The 22672-nt window shown below is 40.6% G+C and overlaps 1 protein-coding gene across 1 annotated transcript in view; it reads left to right on the plus strand.

Annotated features, from left to right (window-relative positions):
• The first annotated feature begins 2758 nt into the window (after window positions 1–2758).
• The window catches only part of TRPM6 (transient receptor potential cation channel subfamily M member 6), a 138869-nt gene continuing 118955 nt past the window's right edge, over window positions 2759–22672 (plus strand). The window contains exons 1-2 of the mRNA XM_067744150.1: window positions 2759–3094; window positions 22078–22157. Of these exons, the coding sequence (XP_067600251.1) occupies window positions 2759–3094; window positions 22078–22157 (416 nt within the window). The remainder of the gene's footprint in view (window positions 3095–22077; window positions 22158–22672) is intronic.

Consider the following 22672-nt stretch of genomic DNA (forward strand, 5'->3'; position numbering starts at 1 on the left):
TCTCTAGTTGCAGCGAGTGCGGCGAGTGGGGGCTACTCTTTGTTGTGGTGCATGGGATTCTCATTGCAATGGCTTCTCTTGTTGTGGAGCACGGGCTCTAGGTGCGGGGGCTTCAGTAGCTGTAGCACGCAGGCTCTAGAGCGCAGGCTCAGTAGTTGTGGCACACAGGCTTAGTTGCTCTGCGGCATATGGGATCTTTCCGGACCAGCGCTCGAACCCATGTCCTCTGCATTAGCAGGCGGATTCTTAACCACTGCACCACCAGGGAAGTCCCAGAAATAGAGTTATTTATTGCTCTGTTTTCTCCCCCTGGGCTGTCCAGAGAGGCTGGGAAGTATTACTGTGCAACTCCCCCCAACAACCCTCAGCCCTATCCAAATAAATGAAAATGAACCAAAACCAAATCCAAGCTTCTAACGATTTTCTTTAGGAGAAGAGTGCATATATTAGAAACTATTCCTTAGTAGTCTCCGATAACTGGGACTCATCAAGATGTTCACATATAGGGAATTACCTGCTGGTACAGTGGTTAAGACTATGTGCTTTCACTGTGAGGGCATGGGTTCAATCCCTGGTCGGGGAAGTAAGACCCTGCAAGCCATGCAACACAGCAAAAACCAAAAGCAAACAAAAAAGATCTTCACATATAAAAAAAATGTTCTCATACCATTTTTCTCTGCTGAAAAATCAGCTGTTTCCCTCCATTTTGAAATCATTAGGTTGACTTTAAAATAACTTTAGAGTAGTGTCTTAAAACCACGTTAGATCAGGAATAAAACATTTACAATGTTCAGGGTAAAAAATGAAGATCTGATAAAGAAGAAAACATAGGAGAAAAGAATGGGAAGAGGGAGAAAGGGATCAGGGAGGGCAAACAAGTGAGAATATCTGTTTATGTTGATGAGTCTTACCAATGGTGCCCCAGGTACAGTTTCACTTTTGATTGTCCCTCCTCCCTCTATAAACTCGAACTCCTTGCAGACTGGACAATGCCGTATTCATCTTTGTTTTCCCAGCACCCAGCAGGATGCCTGACAAACAGTCTGTGTTCAGGAAATATTTGTTGACTTGAATTAAACCACACTAGACTACTAATGAACACCCTAAAATTTAAATTTCATTGCTAGCCGCTTGGCAAAGGTATATTTATGGCCAGGAGATTTTTTTACGCAAGCTTTCAAGTTGTGTGAGATGCCTGTGAAAGATACAGATTCCTGGGCCCCACCCCAGACATTCTGATACAGATGGTCTAGGTGGGGTGGGGGCGGCTAGGGAATCTGCACGTTTAACAAATGCCTCAGGTGTTTCTGATACAGCCTGGGAACCAAAGGCAGCTTGCAAACTAGCACACCAGATACCTTAAGCCCTGGAATTGTCCTGATATTTTAGACTCTCTGCCTTGAAGCTTGATCTGAAAAGAATATATGACCATCCTAACATGTAAATTTACCAAAGAGTTTAAACTGGAAGATGGTAATTACAGTGCACCAACACTCCTAAGAATCTTGAGTTCCAAACGTCTAGTCTTCTTGGTGGGTCTGCAGATTTCTGAGAGTTCCCAGTCTCTAGTGCTGTGACAGACCTAACAGGGGAGATGTATGGAGAAACACCAATCAAGAGGTGCTTACTTGCCTTAGGGGGGCTTCTGAATCTGTTAACTGCTCACAGATCATTAACATTTTGAGGGAGCTGGGTCAAGGAGAATGAGATTCAATGGATTAATAGAAAAACAAACAACAACAAAATGTTAATACATATATGAGATGTTCAAGTTTTCTAACAAAGAAAAATGAAAACCACATAAAGAAATCAGGCTGAAAAAAGTGTCAGCAAATGTGAGCTCACGGGGCAGAAGTGCAGAATGGACTAAAAGGACAGGTGGTCCTAATTTGAAATCAGGGACGAATGGCTAGCATTGTTAATTACAACACTTGTAATAAGTGAGCATCACCTCTGCCAGCATACTGGGATTCACCTGTAGTAACTGACCACAGCCTTAATCAAGACCGACTAGCCAGAGCAGCCCACCGAAAATAACAGAAATCACAAAGCTTTTGATTGTATTTTATGGATTTCAGTATAGCCTCTGAGGAAAGGGGATTTATTTGCTATCCTTCCCGCTGTGTAGATAAACCCAGGCCCAGAGAGGTCACCTAACACCCAGTAACTCCCAGTTAGTAAACTGCTGGTTGTTAGGTTAAACCTCCTGTGTCCTCCCCGCACCACACTGACTCAACAATAACAGTACAATTAAATACATGTGTGATGATGATGATGAAAATCGCATTTGACCCTTCCTCTACTCTTTGATCCAGGTAAGGTCGGAATCACCTCCTTTCTACACGGGAGGTAACTGAGGCCAAAAGACAAATCTGTAGGGCTGTAAAAGGCAGCGTGCGGAGGTGGAGCCCCAATCTGACTCCATAAGTCAGAAGCTCAGACAAGGCTTTGGCGGCGGGCCTGCAAGTCCAGGATGACAGCTCGCTCTGCGGAGGAGCGCTTACAGGTATGGTGGGCTACCAGCCGGCGGGGCAAAGCGCCTTAGGCGGTTTACCGGATCTGAGCCCAGGGCCCTGGGTGCTTTAGGTGGGGCCAGCCACAAGATATCTAACTAGGATCTGGCATAGCTGGGATTTACGAAATACCTGCGCTCAATTCCTGTGGTCTCCACGCGGGTCTGATTAACATATCTGAGGGTTCGGCTACCGTAGGACACTTACTTAAGGGCACGCCCCACAGCCCGGTTGCCGGAGCTGGAATGGGGCCAGCGCGGAGGTGGTATCCGAGCGGAAACCTAACGGGGCGGGGGATTCTGCTTAGGGCGGTGGGGACGCGTCCCGGGAGAGGAGGCAGCTCTGTGGTTCCGCTCTGGGTCGGTGGCGGAAGAGACCGGACGTGGCGTGAGTCGGCTGCGGGTAGGAGAGAAGGCTCGGTCCGGAGCAGAGGGCCACATCTGGGCGGCGAAGACCTAGGGGACGGGACGTCGTCGCGGCTCTCGGTGGCGGCGGCAGAAGTGCCAGCCCGCTATTTGCGCCTCTGCGCGTCCCCGCGCGCAGCGCCCCGGACTCCCGGAGCGATGCGAGTGCAGGTCAAGGTAAACGCCGGCGTCCCAACCACCTTCCCCCACTACCCCCGGCCTCCCCCGCCTCCGCTCCACCCTCTACTTCCAGCTACCAGGACTCGCAGCCTCGAAGCCCTGAGTCCCAAGCGCGATGGGAAGTTCTGGGGAGCTTGGGGAGTTAGGGAGAGGAGTGGAGGCCCTGGTCATGCCTTGGTCTCTTGCAAGGCTGCCAAGCCTCAAACTGCCTGTCACTTAACCTATTTTTTGGACTGGCACACGTGGTGTGTGAATAAGTACCATTTATGGTGCACATTTTATTTCTTGCATTTCGGCATAGTCCGGTTGTTGGTACTTTCTTTGGAGCCAGTTCACCTGAATTAGCCTCTTTGCTCCACCACTAGCTACGATCTTGAGCAAGTTACTGAACCTCTGTGCTTTGTCTTCCTCATCTGGAAAATGGGGTAATAGTTACAATTTGAACATTAAATGAGATGCTATATATGCAATGCGCTTAGAATAATGCGTAATATATTTAGTGGATTGCAAAAGTTTGGTTGTTATTATTTCATCCAGGCAATAATCCTATGAGATCTAAGTATTACCACCCACCCACTCCCACCCCACCGGTTAACAGGAAAATGAAGCTGAGGGAGAAGAACGGAGTTAGGATTGGAACCCAGGCAAGTGCTTTAAAACACTAAGAATATGGATATCACACACAGGATTTTGAGCATTTTTTCCTAGGGAGAGGGTGGTTCATTATTAACTACCAATGTGGGAATTGAGTTCTTCAATTTCTTTCTCCCTATGTACAAATTTTGGTGTTTCATTTGCTTTGGATTCTTCCATAACTGATAAAGCATTAGATACTCTGGCCTGACACCTGGGTTTGCTGAGAATCTGACTGTTTCTTAGGTATCCCTCACCACCACCACCACGGGGTTGGGGAGTTGAAAATCATTTGAGATGGAACCCAGCGGGAACCTACTTTTTGGGGCCAAAATTGGGGATTAGTACCCTCAGAAAGTATTAGACTTGCTTTAATAGACAAGGGTGTGAATAACATGTTGAGTTGACTGTACCCCAGAGGAGAGGGAAAGACCCAGGCAGAATATTGATGATTTGCCACAAATTTTGGTCTTATCTTGCCCATTTACAATTCTCTATCATAGCTAAGTTTTTTTGGCAGGACTTCTATGCCAAAACTCAAGCATTTGGTAAATATTGGACCTGAAATATGTCTTGCCTCTTTTTCTTTCACCCTGGGTTTTTTATCATGGGTTTTCCGTATAGGCTGGAAAGCCCAACCATTTTCAGAATGATTCTCTTCACTTTGGGTAGAATCTTCCAGTATTGGAACTGAAAGTGGCCATCCTACCTGTAACTGTTATTTCTTTGTGTCACATCAGAAATCTACACAGCAACTATTTTCCTGTTTAAAAAAAAAAAAAAGCATGGTTAGAAGGTATTGTGATGTGGGTCTCAGTTGTGATTTTTCTCTTTTTTACTTCTTAGTTTGACTGAAGTTGTATATACACATAGTTCTGAGACAAATAATTCCATAAGGTTCATTACTAAAAACAGCAGAACCTCTACCATTTTCTTCTTTTCAGAAAGAGCAGTCATGTTCATCTCTTCTGGCTAGTTGGTACTTCTTTGGGTCTCTAAATAATGCTTATATTGCTCCCTCTTGATTTTTCAGGTTTAGTCATCATGTACTGTCTTTCCAGAGTGGAATATGAGTATTTAGCTTTCTTTTGAGTTCCTTCACCTACCACTCACATGCATCCTTCCTGTTCTTTCCATCTATCTTCAGAATATAGCTAACTCATAATTTTTATTTAGGTCAATATTTAGTTCAGTCAACATTACTATGCCTTCCTATCCACTATTAAGAACCGGATTATGTACTACATGATTACTTTCCCTTCCTTACTATTGTTTCCCCCAGAGCTGTCTTTCTGTGTGTGTTTGCAGAATTTTCTATGGAGCTTTCACTAATTTAACCACAGGTTTTTTGCCAGTTGTCTAAATCTTCTCTCAAGATCTTCCAGTGCAACAGCTATTTCAGTCAATTTTATCTTGTTGAATACTGCTCTTTGACCTGCTTTGCCTGTCCAGAATGGTAGCCCTTGATGTTGGATACACAGCTGTTACTTCTCTTTTTACCATCATTTTGGAGATTCCCTTTGCCTCTCTCTTATGCTGGATCCTGTTTCTTATATCCCATGTCTTCTTCTTTCTTGATTATTTCCCATTGTTTTGGTGGAGCACATTCTCCAGTAGGTCTCTGAGAAAGGGTACATGTAAGGTAAACTGAATCAACATATTCTTTAAAAAAATTTTTTTAAATTTTATATTGGAGTATAGCTGATTAACAATGTTGTGATAGTTTCAGGTGCACAGCAAAGCGACTCAGCCATACATATACATGTATCCATTCTCCCCCAAACTCCACTTGCATCCAGGCTGCCACATAACATTGAGCAGAGTTACCTGTGCTATATGTCATGAGAATGAATCAATGTATTCTTATGACATATTATCCTTCCAGATTTTTTTTCCTTAAAAAAGTTCCACTAACAATACAAAGATAAGTTCTTTTGGTAAATAATTAAAACACTACAAACAGAAATTCAAACAGAAAATTCCCTTTCTATCCTTTGTCCTCATTGCCCTTCAATCCAGAGGTAATCAAACCATTGGGTTTGTAGCATATTATTTAGGTATATTATTATATATGTATGTATTTATTGTTTTGATTTGTGCATTTGCTTTTGCATAAAGGGAATTATACTGTTTATTGATATGCAACCTGATTCCTTTAAAAATAGTTCTTGGACATCTTTCCATGTCAATACATATTGATCCTTTCTTGGCTCATATGTTCAGATGAGCTGGATCAATCAAGATCAAGCATATAGCATTTTCTGAGCAATCACTCTTCTAGATTCACTCAGCCAACAAATATTTACTGAGTGTCAACTGTATGCTAAGTCCTGTTCCCAGGACCTGGGAATATACAGTTAACAAAACTTTTATTTTTAGGGTAAAGAGGGATAGTGAGATGGTTCTAGATGATGGAATTGAGCTCAGCTGCAGCTTTAGTTAGCTTGTTTTTCCTCTCCTGGAGTACAAACATCATTCAATCAAGTCTGTCTATCTGTCTGTCTCTTTCTCTGTATAAAATCGTGACCATTACAAATTGAACTCTATAACTTGTGTACCACCAGAGCAACAGAATCATATCCCTGAGATACAGAAATAGATTTTATGAATAAACAAATGTGATATATACATACAATGGAATATTATTCAGCCTTAAAAAGGAAGGAAATCCTGTTACATGCAACATCATGGATAACCCTTGAGGACATTATGCAAAATGAAATGGCTGGTCATGAAAAGACAGATCTTGAATTGTTCTATTTATATGAGGTGTCTAAAGTAGTTCAATGCACAGAAAGAAGTAGAATGATGGTTGCTAGAGCTTGAGCAGACATGGAAATGAGAAGTTGTTTAATGGGTGTAAAGCTGCATTTTTGCAAGATGAAAAAGTTCTGGAGATTGCACAAAAATAAAAATATAGTTAGTAATACTAAAATGCACACTATAAAATGGCTAAGATAGTAAATTGTACATGATGTGTATTTTACCACAATTTAAAAAAAATAAGAAAAATTTGACACAAATTCCACAGTGGGATATGTCCTATACTTTGAATTCATGATTGAACCTGCTTTCAGCTGGGTTCAGCTTTTGCCTGAAATCATGGTTTTTCCAGGGCTTGGGGAGTGGGCAACAATGCACTGCCCTGGAAACTCTTCTGATGGACTTGGCACCAGAACCTTTAGCATGTCCCCTTGTCGGGGGCAGCCCAATGCTGCTTTTCCTTTTTCCACGAGTGTTGGCATTTCCATATCTCTGGGGAAAAGGTTCCTAAGTTGTTTATAGCACAGATAAACTTTGAGACTATTTCAGAGTTACACAATTGGGAGCAGTGAGAAGTGGTCATTTTGTTTGCCTTAGAGGTTTCATTCTTTCTCAGGCTTTGTAAGCACGTGCCTTTTCAAGAACCTTTTGGTCTGTTTTGATTGGAAAAGATGACTTTTACTCCATGGCACAGACAGGTACCTTCCCTAGCCCTGGTTTTCCTGCATTTTCCCAGCTGGCATTTGCTTTCCAGCCCTGGCCCTGATGTGCAATGATCCTCTGCCATTTGCTGGCTCTGGATCTTGAAGCACTCCAAGATCGGGTAAGGGTCAGATATCCCGGGATTGCAAATGTGCTGAGTTTTGATTGGAGAGATCAGCCTGGTGAATTGGGTTGTTCTTTATTCTTCCACCTCTCCCAGCCATATGTGGGCATCATATGGAATTTCTTTCCAGGCAGACTCAAAGCCCAGTGGGGTGAATGACTATGAACAACCGAAGTTCTCTCCTCACTTAGCCTATTGTGCACTCGGAGCTTCTTGTAAATAGTCATTTTTGACATGAGCAAACCACCTGGCCCAGGGGAAGAACCATTCCTGTTTATTAGGAACTTGCGCTTTCTGTAGCAGGGCTACTGGTAACATTGGAGAATATACACTCTTGGGAGTCTTTCCCTGTCCTGAGAGTTTAACATTCTCTTTATCTTCCTTGGGCTATGGGCCAGGAGGACGGCTCAGGTTGCCCACACAAACCAGAGACATTTAAGTCCAGGCAAAATTTGTTTGTGATTAGAAGATCAAGAGCCTGAAAATCATATGCCATTTTGGAATACCTAGCAAGTTCTTTCCTTTCTCACTAATTTCCCTCAGTTGCTGCCGAAAAAGGAACAGGATATGGTAATTGTAGAGTCTCTAGAAATATCAGCAGGGAGGCCAGAAGACTAATGAAAGAAACCAAGAGTCAGAAAAAGTAGTTTTACTGCTGATTGCGGCACTCTTCTGGCCTCGGGCAAGTTAGGTCGGTTTCCTTATCTATAAAGCAAATGGCCACTATTTGCCTGCCACTTCTTTCTAAGGTCTCTGAATGTGCTTTGAGTTAGAGATTCCTTTGACAATCTGATAAAAGCAATAGATAATCGACTCAAAAACTCAAAGTAGAGTGGAAACCTGACCTGCTGGGCACTCAGGCTTACTGGCCAGCGTAAGCTCTGTCTAAAAATGGCTGCCCACCCTTGGCCTTAGCAGATTGTTGCAAAGTTGGAATGCAAGCCTAGTATTGCCAGATTCTGGTTATTTATTTATTTTTAAATTAAATTTTATTTTTTTTAACTTTCCTTGTTGAGGAAAATGCAGATGTATAGATTCTTTCTTGAATGTGAAACCCCTGGGTTTTTACATTTTACTAGTTGCTTCAAAGATTTTTGAAAACACCTTTATGGACTGAACAAAACACATTTGTGGCCTGCTTTCTGCCTGTGGGCAGAAGTATATCTGTATTTCGTTTTCTACTATGGTTAAACCCAAATTATTTATAGGTTTATTTTGGGGCTTTTCTCTCTTTCTGTCTGTGCCACTCCCTCCTTAAAAATTTTTTAGCGGATTTATTGAGATATATTCACATATCATATAATTTACACACTTAAAGTATACAATTTAATGACTTTATTATCTTCACAGAGTTGTGCATTCTTCACCACAGTCAATTTTAGAACATACTCATCATCCCTCACACTCCTTAGCTGTTAATCCCTAATCCCTCCATCTCCACTAGCCCTAGGCAACCACTGATGTACTTTCTGCCTCTGTAGATTTGCCTATTCTGGGCATTTTATATAAATAGACTCATACAATACGTATGCCTTTGTGACTGATTTCTTTCACTTAGCATAACATTTTCAAGTACTGGTATGTGTCATAGCATGTATCAGTACTTCATTCCTTTGTATTGCTGAATAATATTCCATTGTGTGGGTGCCTCACATGTTATTTGTCCATTCATCAGTTGATGGATATTTTTGTTGTTTTTGCTTCTTTGTCTATACTGCTATGAACATTTGTGTACAGGTTTTTGTGTGGACATATGTTTTCATTTCTCTTGGGTAGACACCTAGAAATGGACTTGCTGGATCATATGGTAATTCCATGTTTAGCCTTTTGAGGGACCTCCAGACTGTTTTCCACAGCAGCTGCACCATTTAAATTCCCACCAGCAATCTATGAGAGTTCCAGTTTCTCCCCATCCTAGCCAATACTTTGTATTGTCTGAACTTTTGATTATAGCCATCCTAGTAGGTGTGAAGAGGTATCTCATTGTGGCTTAGATTCGCATCTAAATGGTTAATGACTAGTGATGTTGAGAATCTTTTCCTGTGTTCACTGGTCATTTGTATACCTTCTTTGGAGAAGAGTGTATTCAGACCCTTAGTGTGGCACTTGTTTTTGATCCAGCTCTTGAGATTTTCTTATGAGAAATGCCCATCTTCATATCCACACAAAAGTTGTTATACAGTTTCTAGGGATTCCTGACCCTCTTGATATCTCTCTATGGGTCTAAGGATACCCACAGAGGATGTGGTATAAAGTGGAGATTTTTCTGGGCACTTCGTATACTTGATTTCACTCATTATTATCTATTAAGGACCTCATGGGATTTGTATGAGGATCAGATGTTCAGGAATGTGATTTGTAAACCCTAAAACACTATTCAGCTTCAAGGATTAATACAGGTGCAAATTCTGGGGGTAAATGATGGTGAAATGAAGTTGTTAAGGGCATGAACTTGAATCTGACTGCCTATGTTTGAATCCTAGTGTTATTTTTATGAGCTGTTGTGTTCTTGGGAAAATCACCCAACCTCTCTGACTCCGTGTCCTCATTTGTAAAACGGAGATAATAACTGCACCTACTTCCCACATGCTCTTGGGCAGAGTTAATATAAACAATGTGCTTTGCGTTGGGCAGGTGGGTACATAGAAAGTGCTAAATGAATTCTTAAGTTGCTACTGTAGACTAAATGTTTGTGCCCCCCAAAAGTTCATATGTTGAAGTTCCAATCTACAATGTGATGTTATTTGGAGGTGAAACCTTTGGAAGGTAATTAGGTCTTGAGAGAGGAGCCCTCATGAATGGGATTAGTGTCCTTATAAGAAGAAACACAAGAGAGATGAGTGCTCTCTGCTATGCGGAGATACAGTAAGAAGGTGGCCTTTGTAAACCAGGAAGAGGGTTCTCACCAGAACTCAACCATGAGGGCACCCTGATCTTGGACTTCCAGCCTCTAAAACGTTGAGAAATAAATGTTTGTGGTATAAGCCACCCAGCCAATGGTATTCTGTTACAGTAACCCACCTGACTAAGCTACCCACTAGTTATATTATCTTATAGAACAGAACAGGTTATTAGCTTATAGTGGAGCAGGTTGGTCTTTGCATATGAAAACAGCTTTCATCTTTCTGGAAAAAACAGTTTTCCTCTACTGATCTTTGAAAGAGCCAGGAGTTTTTTTGTAAAATGAATCTGTAATCTTAGGAAAGAGAATTTTCCTTCCAGAAGGATTTAAGTCCAGAGGGTATTTTAGAGATCCTTAGCCTGGATCAGTTAATCCTGTCTAACCTTTGTCACCACTGTTAGTGTCTGCTTTAGAGTGATTTAAAACAAACAAAAAACAAACCCCCCAATCTTTGTCCTTATCTGGCCTAGAGAAACTCAGGTTCCAAGTAGGCAGTTTTGCTCTGTGATCAGGTCAAGTGAGTAGATATTGTTGGATTAAAACAAAGAGGGTTCAAAGTCTTAAGATTTAAACGCTTTATAGTATTAGCTAGAGTCTTTAGGGCAGTCTTTTTTTTTTTTTTTTTTGGCCATGCCGCTCGGCTTGCAGGATCTTAGTTCCCCGACCAGGGATTGAACCCAGGTCCTCTCGGGGCAGTGAGAGTGTGGAGTCTTAACCACTGGACTGCCAGGGAATTCCCTAAGACAGTCTTAAGAAAGACAAACTAGGAGGGAGTCAGTGAATTGACATAAGTCTTTGCGGATTGGATCTTTGTTCTTGGATGAAATAAAGGCAAGCCTTTCCGGCTCATGTTTTGGTTTCTTGAGCTGCTTACAGACGCTACCTTTTTTTTTTTTTTTTTTTGGCCACACCGCATGGCCTGTGGGATCTTAGTTCCCTCTCCAGGGATCGAACCTACGTCTCCTGCATTGGAAGTGTGGAGTCTTAACCACTGGACCGCTAGGGAAGTCCCTTACAGCCACTACCTTTGAAAGAGAAACCACATTTTGAGAAACAACTCTTTTAGTGGAGACATTTCAGATGGAAAGTGCATCTTGCTGGCTGGTGTTTGGGTTCAGCAAATACTGAGTGTGAAAAGCAGGGTGATAGATGAAGGAAAAGGAGCCATTTACCCAGAGCAGGACCTCTGAGGCCCTTCTCTGTGGGGTCTCCTTGATGTCAGAGTCTTTCATTTCAGTTTAAATGAAGAGAAGAGCTCTGTAAGGTTCAGGCCAGGAGAGAGTTTCTGAGAATTATTGGAATCCCAATATTTTGTCAGTTTTATTCTCTGACTCACAGATAATGATTCGTGTGTGTGTGTGTGTGTGTGTGTCGTGTGGATTTTGTTAAAGAAAATTTTTTCATGACATTGTTAAAGATAGCAAGGAAGACCAGTCAAGAAAAAATGACTGCAATGTGGGTTTTGCAGGAGGGAAGAGAGATCAGGCTCAACTCCAAATACGAGGAAAGTGGAGATTTATTGCCAAGGAGCAAGATGGGGTCAGTGGATGGAGAAGGGTCAAGAGGAAACATCAAGGCTAGGGGGATTCTTGCTAAACCAACTCAACAGGATTCTTGCTGAAGGTGGGCCAGAGTAGAGTGATCAGATAGCAAGCGTGGGAGATTTTTGCTGAATTAACTCAGCAGAATTCTTGATAAAAATGGACTAAGTGGGCCAAGGACAGAGCCCAAGTTTGGGGCCTAGTTAGAAAGAGGACTCAAGTCAGAAAGAGCCTGACTCACGTTTGGTTAAGGGAGAGAGTCTTCCTCAGTTTGCAGCTGGAGGTGACTAAGGTAGAACATTCTTCTTTATAATACAATCAATCACAAAATAGGTGAGCATTTGAGCAACACATTCTTTAAAGAAAAAAGCTGCTTTTCTTTTGTTTAATCACTCTCTTAGAATTGCCTTTTTAGGTCATTTCAAGGTCTCTTCCTTATGGATAGAGTATATTTCTTCTCATCTTAAAATAGCAGAAGAAATTAAATGCAGAAGAAATGTCTTAATAATCAAAACCCAGTGAAAATGAAAACCTGTTGTGTAGTTTGGCTTCTCAATGACTTAGAGAAAGGCATTGTGCAGTAGCTATGTTCCCTTTTCCTTCCTGAATTGCATCAAAAGTACAGTCAGTTTCTAAACAACAACACTGGCACTTTGAAAATCAAGTATAACAGCCAGAAACAGAAGTTGGGAAATCTTTTCCTAGCAAATGAGATTTCATATCTGCCAACAACTGTTACAGAATTCTTGGTACCCCACTGACAGACTTCTGATTCTCAACTTACTGGACTACCCTCATTCCATTAAAACATCTTTTTCCTCCTTGAATTTTAGGGGAATTTTTTGTTCTGGATGTGATTTTTTTTTTTTTTTTTGAGACAAAGAAAAAAACCAACCTGATTAGTACCCTACCCTAAATCTCTCAGCTTAAATTAAGATAAAAATCTTTATGATTTCTATCTTTTAAATTAAGTTAAACATCTCAAAGATATTTTTTAAAAAATCCTAAAGATGAAGGCAAAAATCTTATATTAAGATATAAGATTTAGGGGAGGGAATATTCTTAGTTGATAACTGGTAGAAAACTCTTGGAAAGGAATTTATCAAAATTGCATCCTGTGGAAACAAGTGTGTGATATCCTCAAAGATGATCCTTGATTTAATATATTTAGGGAAACAATGGATAGTTTATCTGTTCTACAGAGTCATCATACTTCCATGTGCCTGTATGAGCAGAAAACATTTTCTTCTTTCTTATCTGTTGTACTGGTGGCTTTTATACTTTGCAAAATTCCCTGTTAAGAAAAAGTTAATGGGGCCTGGCTTACATGTTCCATGAATGATAGAGTACAGGCTTAGAGTAAAAGAACTAAGAGCGGCATTTTAACAATTATAACATTATAGCAAATATGTTTTGTTTGTTTTTTGCTATGTAGCAATTAGGCACACAGTTGTAAAATGTTTACCTAAAGTAATTATAATTAATTTTTTTAATGGAAGTACATTTAGCTACCTAAATGTAGCGAACGGAATGCTCATGAAAATTTACATCCGCGCAACTGGACGGCTGGAAATTATTTTAACAACCCCTGGGGTGAATTACCCGGGAAGAACAGTATTTCTCCAGTTTGCTGATAGAGATTTCTTACAGACTAGAGAAGAAAACACACTCACCTTGCTTTTGCTCCCCTCTTCCTTTCCTTTCATTATGCCTTGCCCTGACTGCCCATTAATCTCCAATTACATTTACTCTTATTTATTTATTTATTTATTTATTTTGCGGTACGCGGGCCTCTCACTGTTGTGGCGTCTCCCGTTGCGGAGCACAGGCTCTGGACGCGCAGGCTCAGCGGCCATGGCTCACGGGCCCAGCCGCTCCGCGGCATGTGGGATCTTCCCGCACCGGGGCACGAACCTGTGTCCCCTGCATCGGCAGGCGGACTCTCAACCACTGCGCCACCAGGGAAGCCATACTCTTATTTTTTATTCTAAATTCCTATTGCCTTAGTTTAGTTGTCTGCAGACCCCCATAACCTGGGGCACACATTTTTGGTTAGTATATGAGGGACATTCCTGGAATATTGTGTGGCAGTTTCTCCATAGGGTGATCAGTGGGATACTATTGGTGTTCCCCGTCTATCTTTTAAGTTGGGTGGATCCTCTACTGAGAGAGCATTTCATATGCTTTGTGGTTCACAGAATACATACTGTACTGTACTGATGTTGTACTGTAGAGAGCTGGTAATAGAAAGGGGCACTGTGACTGCACGTGTATCTCCTGCCTTCCTTTCTCTCTGGTTAAGATGAGCAAAGGAGAATGCTGAGATTTGCAGCCGTCTGAGCTAAATGGTCTATGACTTTCTATAGAACATTGATTATAGGGTCTGGGGCAAAATTACCAAGAAGGGAAAGTTTGCCACTCCACTCCTTGCGTCTGTCAGAAGAGGAAGCATTTTCTTCAAGGCTGAGCCTTCCTCCTTGGTTATTCATACCATTTTTTTCCCCTGCTCCCCGCCCCCCACCGCCACCGCCAAAGTCTCAAGTCATTTTTTTCTCTCTTGCATCTTCACTCTCTTTTATCTACATACAAGGTTCAAACTTTCTTAACATAAGATAAACTTTCTTTCAACGTTGCCTATTAAACATAGTGTAAAAGAATGCTGGTGCTGGTATTTGATAGAAACTGCTCCTCCTCTGTAGAGGTGATAATCACTGTATTTATCTCACAGTTGTGAATATTACTTTAGCTAGCCCATAAAGCATTTAGCCCAGCCCTTGGCATATATGAAAGTCTGCGTTAAGGTTGGCTTTTGCTTTACTTTGTTGGTCTAGTGGCTGTTTTTATTTCTTTCTCCCAAGGATATCTTACACTAGCTTTCTTCTCTGTTTTACAACCTATTTCCTGACTCTCTCTCAATCTATTTGTTTGTCATGGACAAAAAATTGTCCTCCTTACTTTGTTTTCAATATTAAACACTTCTCAGTTTTTCTTTGAAACTACCTATTTTTGAAATAATGCAAACATTTTTATTAAAGAGAAAAACTTTCTCCCTTCTTAACTTCAGGTATCATGTTACCATCCTGATTCGTAACTCTGTTTTCATTCCCTGAACCCTTCTACACGCTATGCTTAGATGCTCCCAGAGGTTCCTGGCTCTTTTATCTTCTCTGTTCTCTGCTCCCCAGTGACTCTGTGGCTTTTGCCATACCTTAACATTGTTGTCCTCTGGATTCTCCCCCAGGCCTAAATCTCTGCATTTCTAACCACCACCGAAGTTCATCAACCACCTTTCAAAACCTTTGTCATCTTTCAAGGACTTTCCTGAGTTTTGTGTCCTCCATGAAGACTCCCCAGATACTGGCGGACAGAAGGGATTTCCACTTCCAAGGAGTCCCACAGCTTGCTCTTGTGCCATACTTGGTATCTATTAGTAAACATAGTTTCTTCTCTTTTGGTGTTGGTCTTTGGGACACAATTTTATTTATTTTTATTACAACCATGTGATATGCCCATCAAAGTATTTTGAAGGAATGAATGAATGAAGCTATTATTCTTAGCGGTATCAATATTTTAAAGGAAGAGTGGGTAAACTGATATAATATATGCTGCCTATGGGTTCTGGAGGGCTGATAACCACACTCATCATGCTTCAATGACATCTTTGGGAGGAAGGATGTGGTAGGTACTAAAGTCAGCTGTTAAGTTAAAAATGAATGCAGTCAAAATTATCCTTCAAAAGTCCCTTACATTGCTTAGAAAGAGAAGTACGTGAAGATTTGGTCTCTAGTTGCTTTTTCTCTATGTTGGAACTTTCTTCAGTTGAGCACCAGATTAAATAAGGGATGTTGAAATACTACAGTGCAATCATTGCGATGAGATGGGCAGACTTAAGGCATGCAAGTGGGACCTGAGACCAACCAGGAAACAGTAGGTCCTGTTTCTCACTCACACTCAACCCTATTGCCTATGAAGTCACTTTGGGGCAGTGGTCTTTCATGTGTGGTATCCCTGGGGACTCCTTGGGATCTTTGAGACCCTTTCAAAGGTCCTCAAAATCAAAATTATTACTTTTTAAAAAATATTTATTTATTTATTTATTTATTTATTTATGGCTGTGCCGGGTCTTAGTTGTGGCAGGCAGGATCTACATTGCAGCATGCACACTTCTTAGTAGTGTCACGCAGACTCAGTTGCAGCACGTGGACTCTTAGTTGCGGCATGTATGCGGGATCTAGTTCCCCAACCAGGGATCAAACCCAGGCCCCCTGCGTTGGGAGTGTGGAGACTTAACCACTGGACCACCAGGGAAGTCCCCAAATTATTATTATTGGGTTTTTTTTGGCTGCATTGGGTCCTCGTTGCTGTGCATGGGCTTTCTCTAGTTGGGGCGAGCGGGGGCTACTCTTCGTTGCCGTGCGAGGGCTTCTCATTGCGGTGGCTTCTCTTGTTGAGGAGCACAGACTCTAGGAATGCGGGCTCAGTAGTTATGGCTTGCGGGCTATAGAGTGCAGGCTCATAGCTGTGGCGCACGGGCTTAGTTGCTCCGCGGCATGTGGGATTTTCCGGGACCAGGAATCGAACCTGTGTCCCCTGCACTGGCAGGCGGATTCTTAACAACTGTGCCACCAGGAAAGTCCCCCCAAATTATTTTTATAACGGTACATTATTTCCCTGTTTTACTCATTCTATCATGAGCATACAGTGGAGTTTTCCTGATGTTACATGACAAATCCATAATATCTAAAAAGGCTATTAAAATACTATTTTCTTTTTCCAACTCCATGTCTGTGTGAGGCCAATTCTTTTTATATACTTCAACCAAAAACACTTTGTAACAGATTGAATGCAGAAGCAGATATGAGAATCCAGCTGTCTTAAGCCAGACAAAAATACAATGCTCTTCTCATAAACCTTTTAAAAATATTTTTCGTGAAAAATATTTTATTTATTTTAACATGTAATAGGTTTACCATAATTATTTTTAAATTAACTAATGGGTAAATACTTTAAAAAGTCCCAGTTCTAATTTTGAATACATAAATATTGGTAGCTATACTCTATAAGTGAAAGCTTTCTGGAGGTCCTTGGTAAATTTAATGACTGTGAAGGAGTCCTAAACCCCAAAAGTTTGAGAACTGCTGCTCTTGGGCATAGTATACTCCTGAATGTGGAATGGCATTGATATTGTCCATACTTCAACATTTTATATCTTCTTCTCACCTTTTTCTTCTAGTCCTCTTTCATTCTTTTTTTATTTTCCACTTTTTAAAAATTGAAGTATAGTTGGTTTACAATGCTGTATTAGTTTCAAGTGTACAGCAAAGTGATTCAGCTATACACACACACACACACACACACACATATATATGCATGTATTCTTTTTCAGATTCTTTTCCATTATAGATTATTACAAGATATTGAGTACAGTTCCCTGTGCTATATAGTAGGTCCTTGTTATTTACCTATTTTATATATAGTAGTGTGTGTCTGTTAATCCCAAACTCCTAATTTATCCCTCCCACCTCCCCCCAACCCCCGCTATCCTCTTTGGTAACCATAAGTTTGTTTTCTATGTCTGTTAGTCTATTTATATTTTGTAAAAAAATTCATTTGTATCTTTTTTAGATTCTCCATATAAGTGATATCATATAATATTTGTCTTTGTCTGAATGACTTCACTCAATATGATAAGCCCTCTCTCAGTCTTTTAGCAAAGATTCTGAATTTGTCCAAGTTAAATATATGGTATGTGTCTGCATGGAATTTCAAGAAGCATTGTTCTTTCTGCCGTGTTACACTTAGAAAATGAAACAAGTAATCTTCATTGTACAAATAAAGCTTACTATGGATGACATAAATGAAATTGCCTTTAACCTGTAATTCCTAATAAAGGCTTTATTGTCTCAGAGGATGGTGGGTTTTCTAAAAGTCAGTTATTTGAGTATAGCTCCACTAATAGTGAAGCTTCACTCCAAGAAGTTGTTTTTTAGACTATGTAGTTCACTTGGATGTAGTCCTAGTAAAGTTTTGGATAATTTAACAAGATATTTGTAGCATAAATGAAGACCATCTGTGTACTTGGATAACATATTTGTGGATATTTTGCTGGGTGGAAATTGGAAATTGAGTATATCTAACTTGGAAACCTTAATAGATTAGAGTGGTTATACAACAAATAGGCCCAGCATTCAGTTAAACTCTGTATTTCACTTTCCACGGGCAGTTGTAAAGAACACCCAAAAGGGAAACCTCCCATTTCCTTTTCCCTTCTTATCAAAATGATTTCACATGATCTGAAATTATAAACATCTTGTTTGCAAGTTTAATTCCCTAGGATACTGAATAAGGCTGAAGCATGTGTGACAGAGGAAAGGATGTCTTCTCATTGCCATTTGAAATTGTGATCTTGGACTAACATAAAGAGGGCTTTCACCAATCTGGGGAGTGGAGGGATGGGGTATGGTATTTTAGTTTGAACTTTTATGATATGCTCTACTAAGTAGGTCACTGTTGAGTTCTTCTAATTCCCCATTAGACTCTGTGGAGAATTCATAAATGTTTTACTCATGTACTCATGAGTTTATATAATCTAAACAGTCATTCTGAAGTTCTAAATGCTTTTGCTCAACAAGGCAGTATATGAAAATTTCATATAAATTTCTCACCTAAACAGGAGAAGTGGCATTTTAGGGAATTGTGAGTTATTTAGTTAACATTCTATTAAAGATGTTACAAAAGAAAAGAAAAAAGAAAAAAGAAATCATTACCAGCAAATAGTGCCCTCTAACTACCCAAAGAGAAGAAAACACGTAAGGTTATTTTGTGTTCTTTATGATGTACTCCTAAATGCTGCCTTCTGGAAAGATTATTTACCGGAAAACCAGTGAGGTCAACTTGTGGCAGTGTTGGCGAGCCAGATCCTTGGGTTTGGATTATTTTAGGTTTGGATGCCCTTTGCCTGAGACTCTTAATCTTGGATCAAGTGAGTCCCCCAAGGTATCCCTCAGATTGTGGACAAAACCCTGTAGGAGACCCTGAGCTGAGTCTTCAAAGTATACGGGCTGGCTTTGCACTGATGAGTTTCCCCAGCCAACAGATCGTGCACTGTGGAAATCCATCTGCCTGGCACTCAGTTTGAAGAGGTCCTTGCTCCAAGGGAGGGACTGTGTAGAGAAAATAAAAAATGTCAGTCTGGAGTCTGAAAATATTTTCTCTATTTGATCCATTCTGGTGCTTCCCTGCATGCTATAGATTCCATGATAAATAAACTAATGCTTATCTTGAAGTAGATTACAATAATGTTAAGGAAAAAACAACTGAATAGGTGCAGTTAAGCATTGTGAGTGCTGTGATGTATATTAGAGTGGGGGCTATAAAAAGGAAGTAGTTTCACCTGGAAAAGTATTTTTTAAATGTTAGATTTTTTTAAGTATGGAAAAGTTTTTAAAAAGAAAATAAATTACTTGTTAGCTGTGTGCCCTTCAACCCCCAATCACACAGTCCCCTGGATGTTTAAAAAAAAATCCATGTACATTTAGAAGGATTTTTTTTTAAATCAAGGAATACCTGTAAGACTATTCCTTCTCAGAGATTCCCCTGAGAAAGAATCTGTTATCTGGAAACCCTAAAAAGCCCTAGTGTAGAAATACTTTCAGTGACATCAGGAATTAATTCATGTATAGCTACCATTAGAGGATTAGTCTTTGGACATTTCTTTGCTATTCCCCAGCGCTGGGCTTGTATGTAAAATCTGATTATATTTTAGGGTAAGGCAAACTATTTGTGCCAACACAGCCTGAGACCAACACTATTTCCCTTCTTTATCCTCTGCCTTTCCCTTCCCCAAGTAACAACCACAGTTAAAACACAACTCTCCTGCCCCAGTATATAAAAAACACCCAGTCTCTAAAGACTGTCATGATAGTTGCAGAAATGACATATTCTCTGCCGTCAATGACAATGTGCTGCTCCAAGTGGCAAACACATGTTGAGTATTTGGTCTCAATAGATTTGGGCTATTGAATCAGAACTAACAAACATATGGTTCCTAATAGTTCTCTGTTGAACTGAACATGGGGGGACCTCTTCCATATGTGCTGAAGAGTATATTGCAAAGGCTACTGTTATGAGGTAGGGGGAAAAAGTAAAGTTCTAAATTGAAGAATTGTTTGAAACACTTGCAAATTAAGCCTGCTTTTCTTTTCCTGTAGTTTGGAGATAAGATATGGGAGTTGCAGGAGGAATGTTTCCATGTTCTTGTTATGGCACAGGTTTCCTGTTTACACCCTTGGAGAGAAAATTGTATACATGGATTCTTGAAGTTCTATTTTAAGTGTGTTCATTTTGTTGCTCATTCAACAATCATTGGTTTGGGCCCTGGGGCAACAGAAATGACTGGCATGGGGCCTGTAGGAGCTGGAGTCTAGTGAGGGAAAATGGACCCATAAAAGTCATTCGTTTGAAATATGAGAGGTCATAGGAGGGAGATTTGGAGGTCAGGAAGTATTTTTCTATGAAAAAAATACATCAAAGTTAAGTTCCCATTGCTACCAACCAAAAAGCTAATTTTTACCTTTGATATTACCAATAATAATAACTAAGCTTTACTGAGCCCGAGTAAGTCCCAGGGAGAAATCTAAGCCTTAATTCCTTTCAGTAGCCCAACAGTAGGTATTACTGTTATTATCTCCTTTTTAATAGATGGGAAAACAGGCCTGAAGAAAGTAATTTGCCCACATCATTCTACTAGATTCAGCTGTCTAGCCTTTTAAAAGAAGGGAGTGGTTGAGCATAGCTTGCTTAATTTGTATACATAGGCTGCTAAATTAGGGACCCTCTTTGGAGCTCGTTTTTTAAAATTAATTAATTAATTATGGCTGCACCGGGTCTTAATTGCGGCATGTGGACTCAGTTGTGGCATGCGGACTCTTAGTTGCAGCACACATGCAGGATCTGGTTCCCTAACCAGGGATTGAACCTGGGCGCCCTGCATTGTGAGTGTGGAGTCTTACCCAATGGACCACCATGGAAGTCCCTGGAGCCTTTTTTTTTTTTTTTTTTTTGCGGTACGCGGGCCTCTCACTGTTGTGGCCTCTCCCGTTGCGGAGCACAGGCTTCGGACGCGCAGGCTCAGCGGCCATGGCTCACGGGCCCAGCGGCTCCGCGGCATGTGGGACCTTCCCGGACCGGGGCACGAACCTGTGTCCCCTGCATCGGCAGGCGGACTCTTAACCACTGCGCCACCAGGGAAGCCCCCGGAGCCATTTTTAATAGGTAAATGTGACACATGAAGTTTAATGATATCAGCTTGTTATCCGTTTCCTTCTTTTTATTCTAAGTTCCTTCAGAGTAAGAACTTTGTCTTATTTGCCATAGAATTCCCAGCATGCCATATGGAGGCCTATTTCAAAATATTTGTTGAATGAATTCAGATATTTTGAAATTCAGCCAATGGTAAGCCATGCTTATACAATGTGTATCAAATTGTCAACCTAAATAAAGAGGTAAACTGAGGCAAGCCTGAATGATCAGAAATTGAGTTTATTCAGGAATAGCAGAGGAATTGAATTTGGGAAATGCATGCTGTAGCAAGCTACAGGCGAGTCTGTTGAGGGTTTGGGGCAGGGAGTGCAAAGAGGGAGACGTCCAGCCAGTGTCTAAGCAGTAAATTCATTGTCTTGAGGATGGGGAGAGATTCTTGGCATATGGTTATTGGTCAGGAAATAAGTCTCGTCTTCTGTGAATCAGGCATTTATGGGAAATCAGTTTCTCGGTTAGTTCCCTTCTGAGGGCACACGTGTGATATTCTCCATTACATATCCTCCAGATTTGTTTTAGATTGAACTCTTTTACAGAATCTTGCTGAGGTTACATCTCTCCTCTGACACTTTTTCCAGCTTCCTGTCAAATCTTAGCCAAAGTGGGACTTTATAAGTGAGAATTCTGAAGTTTGAGAGCTTAATATTCACTCTGTAGGGTTATGGTACAAGATTTAAAAGTGACTTTTGGCAGAATTAAGAGAATGCTTCCGCTATATCTTTACTTCCTTGGTAGAGTTTTGTGCATTTAGGGATCTTTCACTTAAAATGAGATTGTGGACCAATTAACTTTGTGAATATTTTTGTGTTCACATTGGCTTATTTGTGTCTATGTTGTCTGTAATAGAACCTAATAAATGCTTAGGGGTTTGGGGCTGGTCTTGGCATTTTAATTAGGGTCTATTATATTTAAGTATATCTTGCCTACCTGGACTACTGTGGTTATACTGTGTTTTCATTTAATGAGACTATGAAAATAATGACATTTTTCTATTCAGTCCCAGAAATCCTGGATTGAAGGAGTGTTCGACAAGAGAGAATGTAACAAAATCATACCCAGCTCAAAGGACCCTCACAGGTACAATTTTTAATTACATTTTTCTTTTTAAAGCAACAGTACTTGGAGGACTGTTTACTGAAATTTAGAGATATGACTTGTTTGCCCTGTGGAGCCACTGTTAATATTGTGGTAGATTTCACTCTGCTGCTTTATCTTTGATGTTCCTGTTCCTCTTCCTGGGAGGATAGATACCAGGGAAATATCTAGTGCTACATCCATTCCACCGGGTTTGGATAAAAAATTTACAACTTTTGAGTATTGAATATTCAAAATAGTGTGACTTCCTTATCCCCAAGTGTCTGTGAATGTAGTAACTGGGATATTTCAGGACTCCATGCTCAGATTATGCAAACAGTTAATTTTTTCCTCCTGCAGGCTTTTTGCTTAAGCAGATAATGGGCAGCAGAATGGAATGATTTGCATTTGATTATTCTGAGTTCTTGACAACCCTTTGGAAGTTCTACTTGTAGAACAAAGTTCAAAACAGCAGCCAGTGAAAGATAGAGGAAGAGAGGTCTATGGAAAATTCCCCA

The sequence above is a fragment of the Pseudorca crassidens genome, chromosome 7, assembly GCF_039906515.1.
Source record: "Pseudorca crassidens isolate mPseCra1 chromosome 7, mPseCra1.hap1, whole genome shotgun sequence".
Taxonomy (NCBI): Eukaryota; Metazoa; Chordata; class Mammalia; order Artiodactyla; family Delphinidae; genus Pseudorca; species Pseudorca crassidens.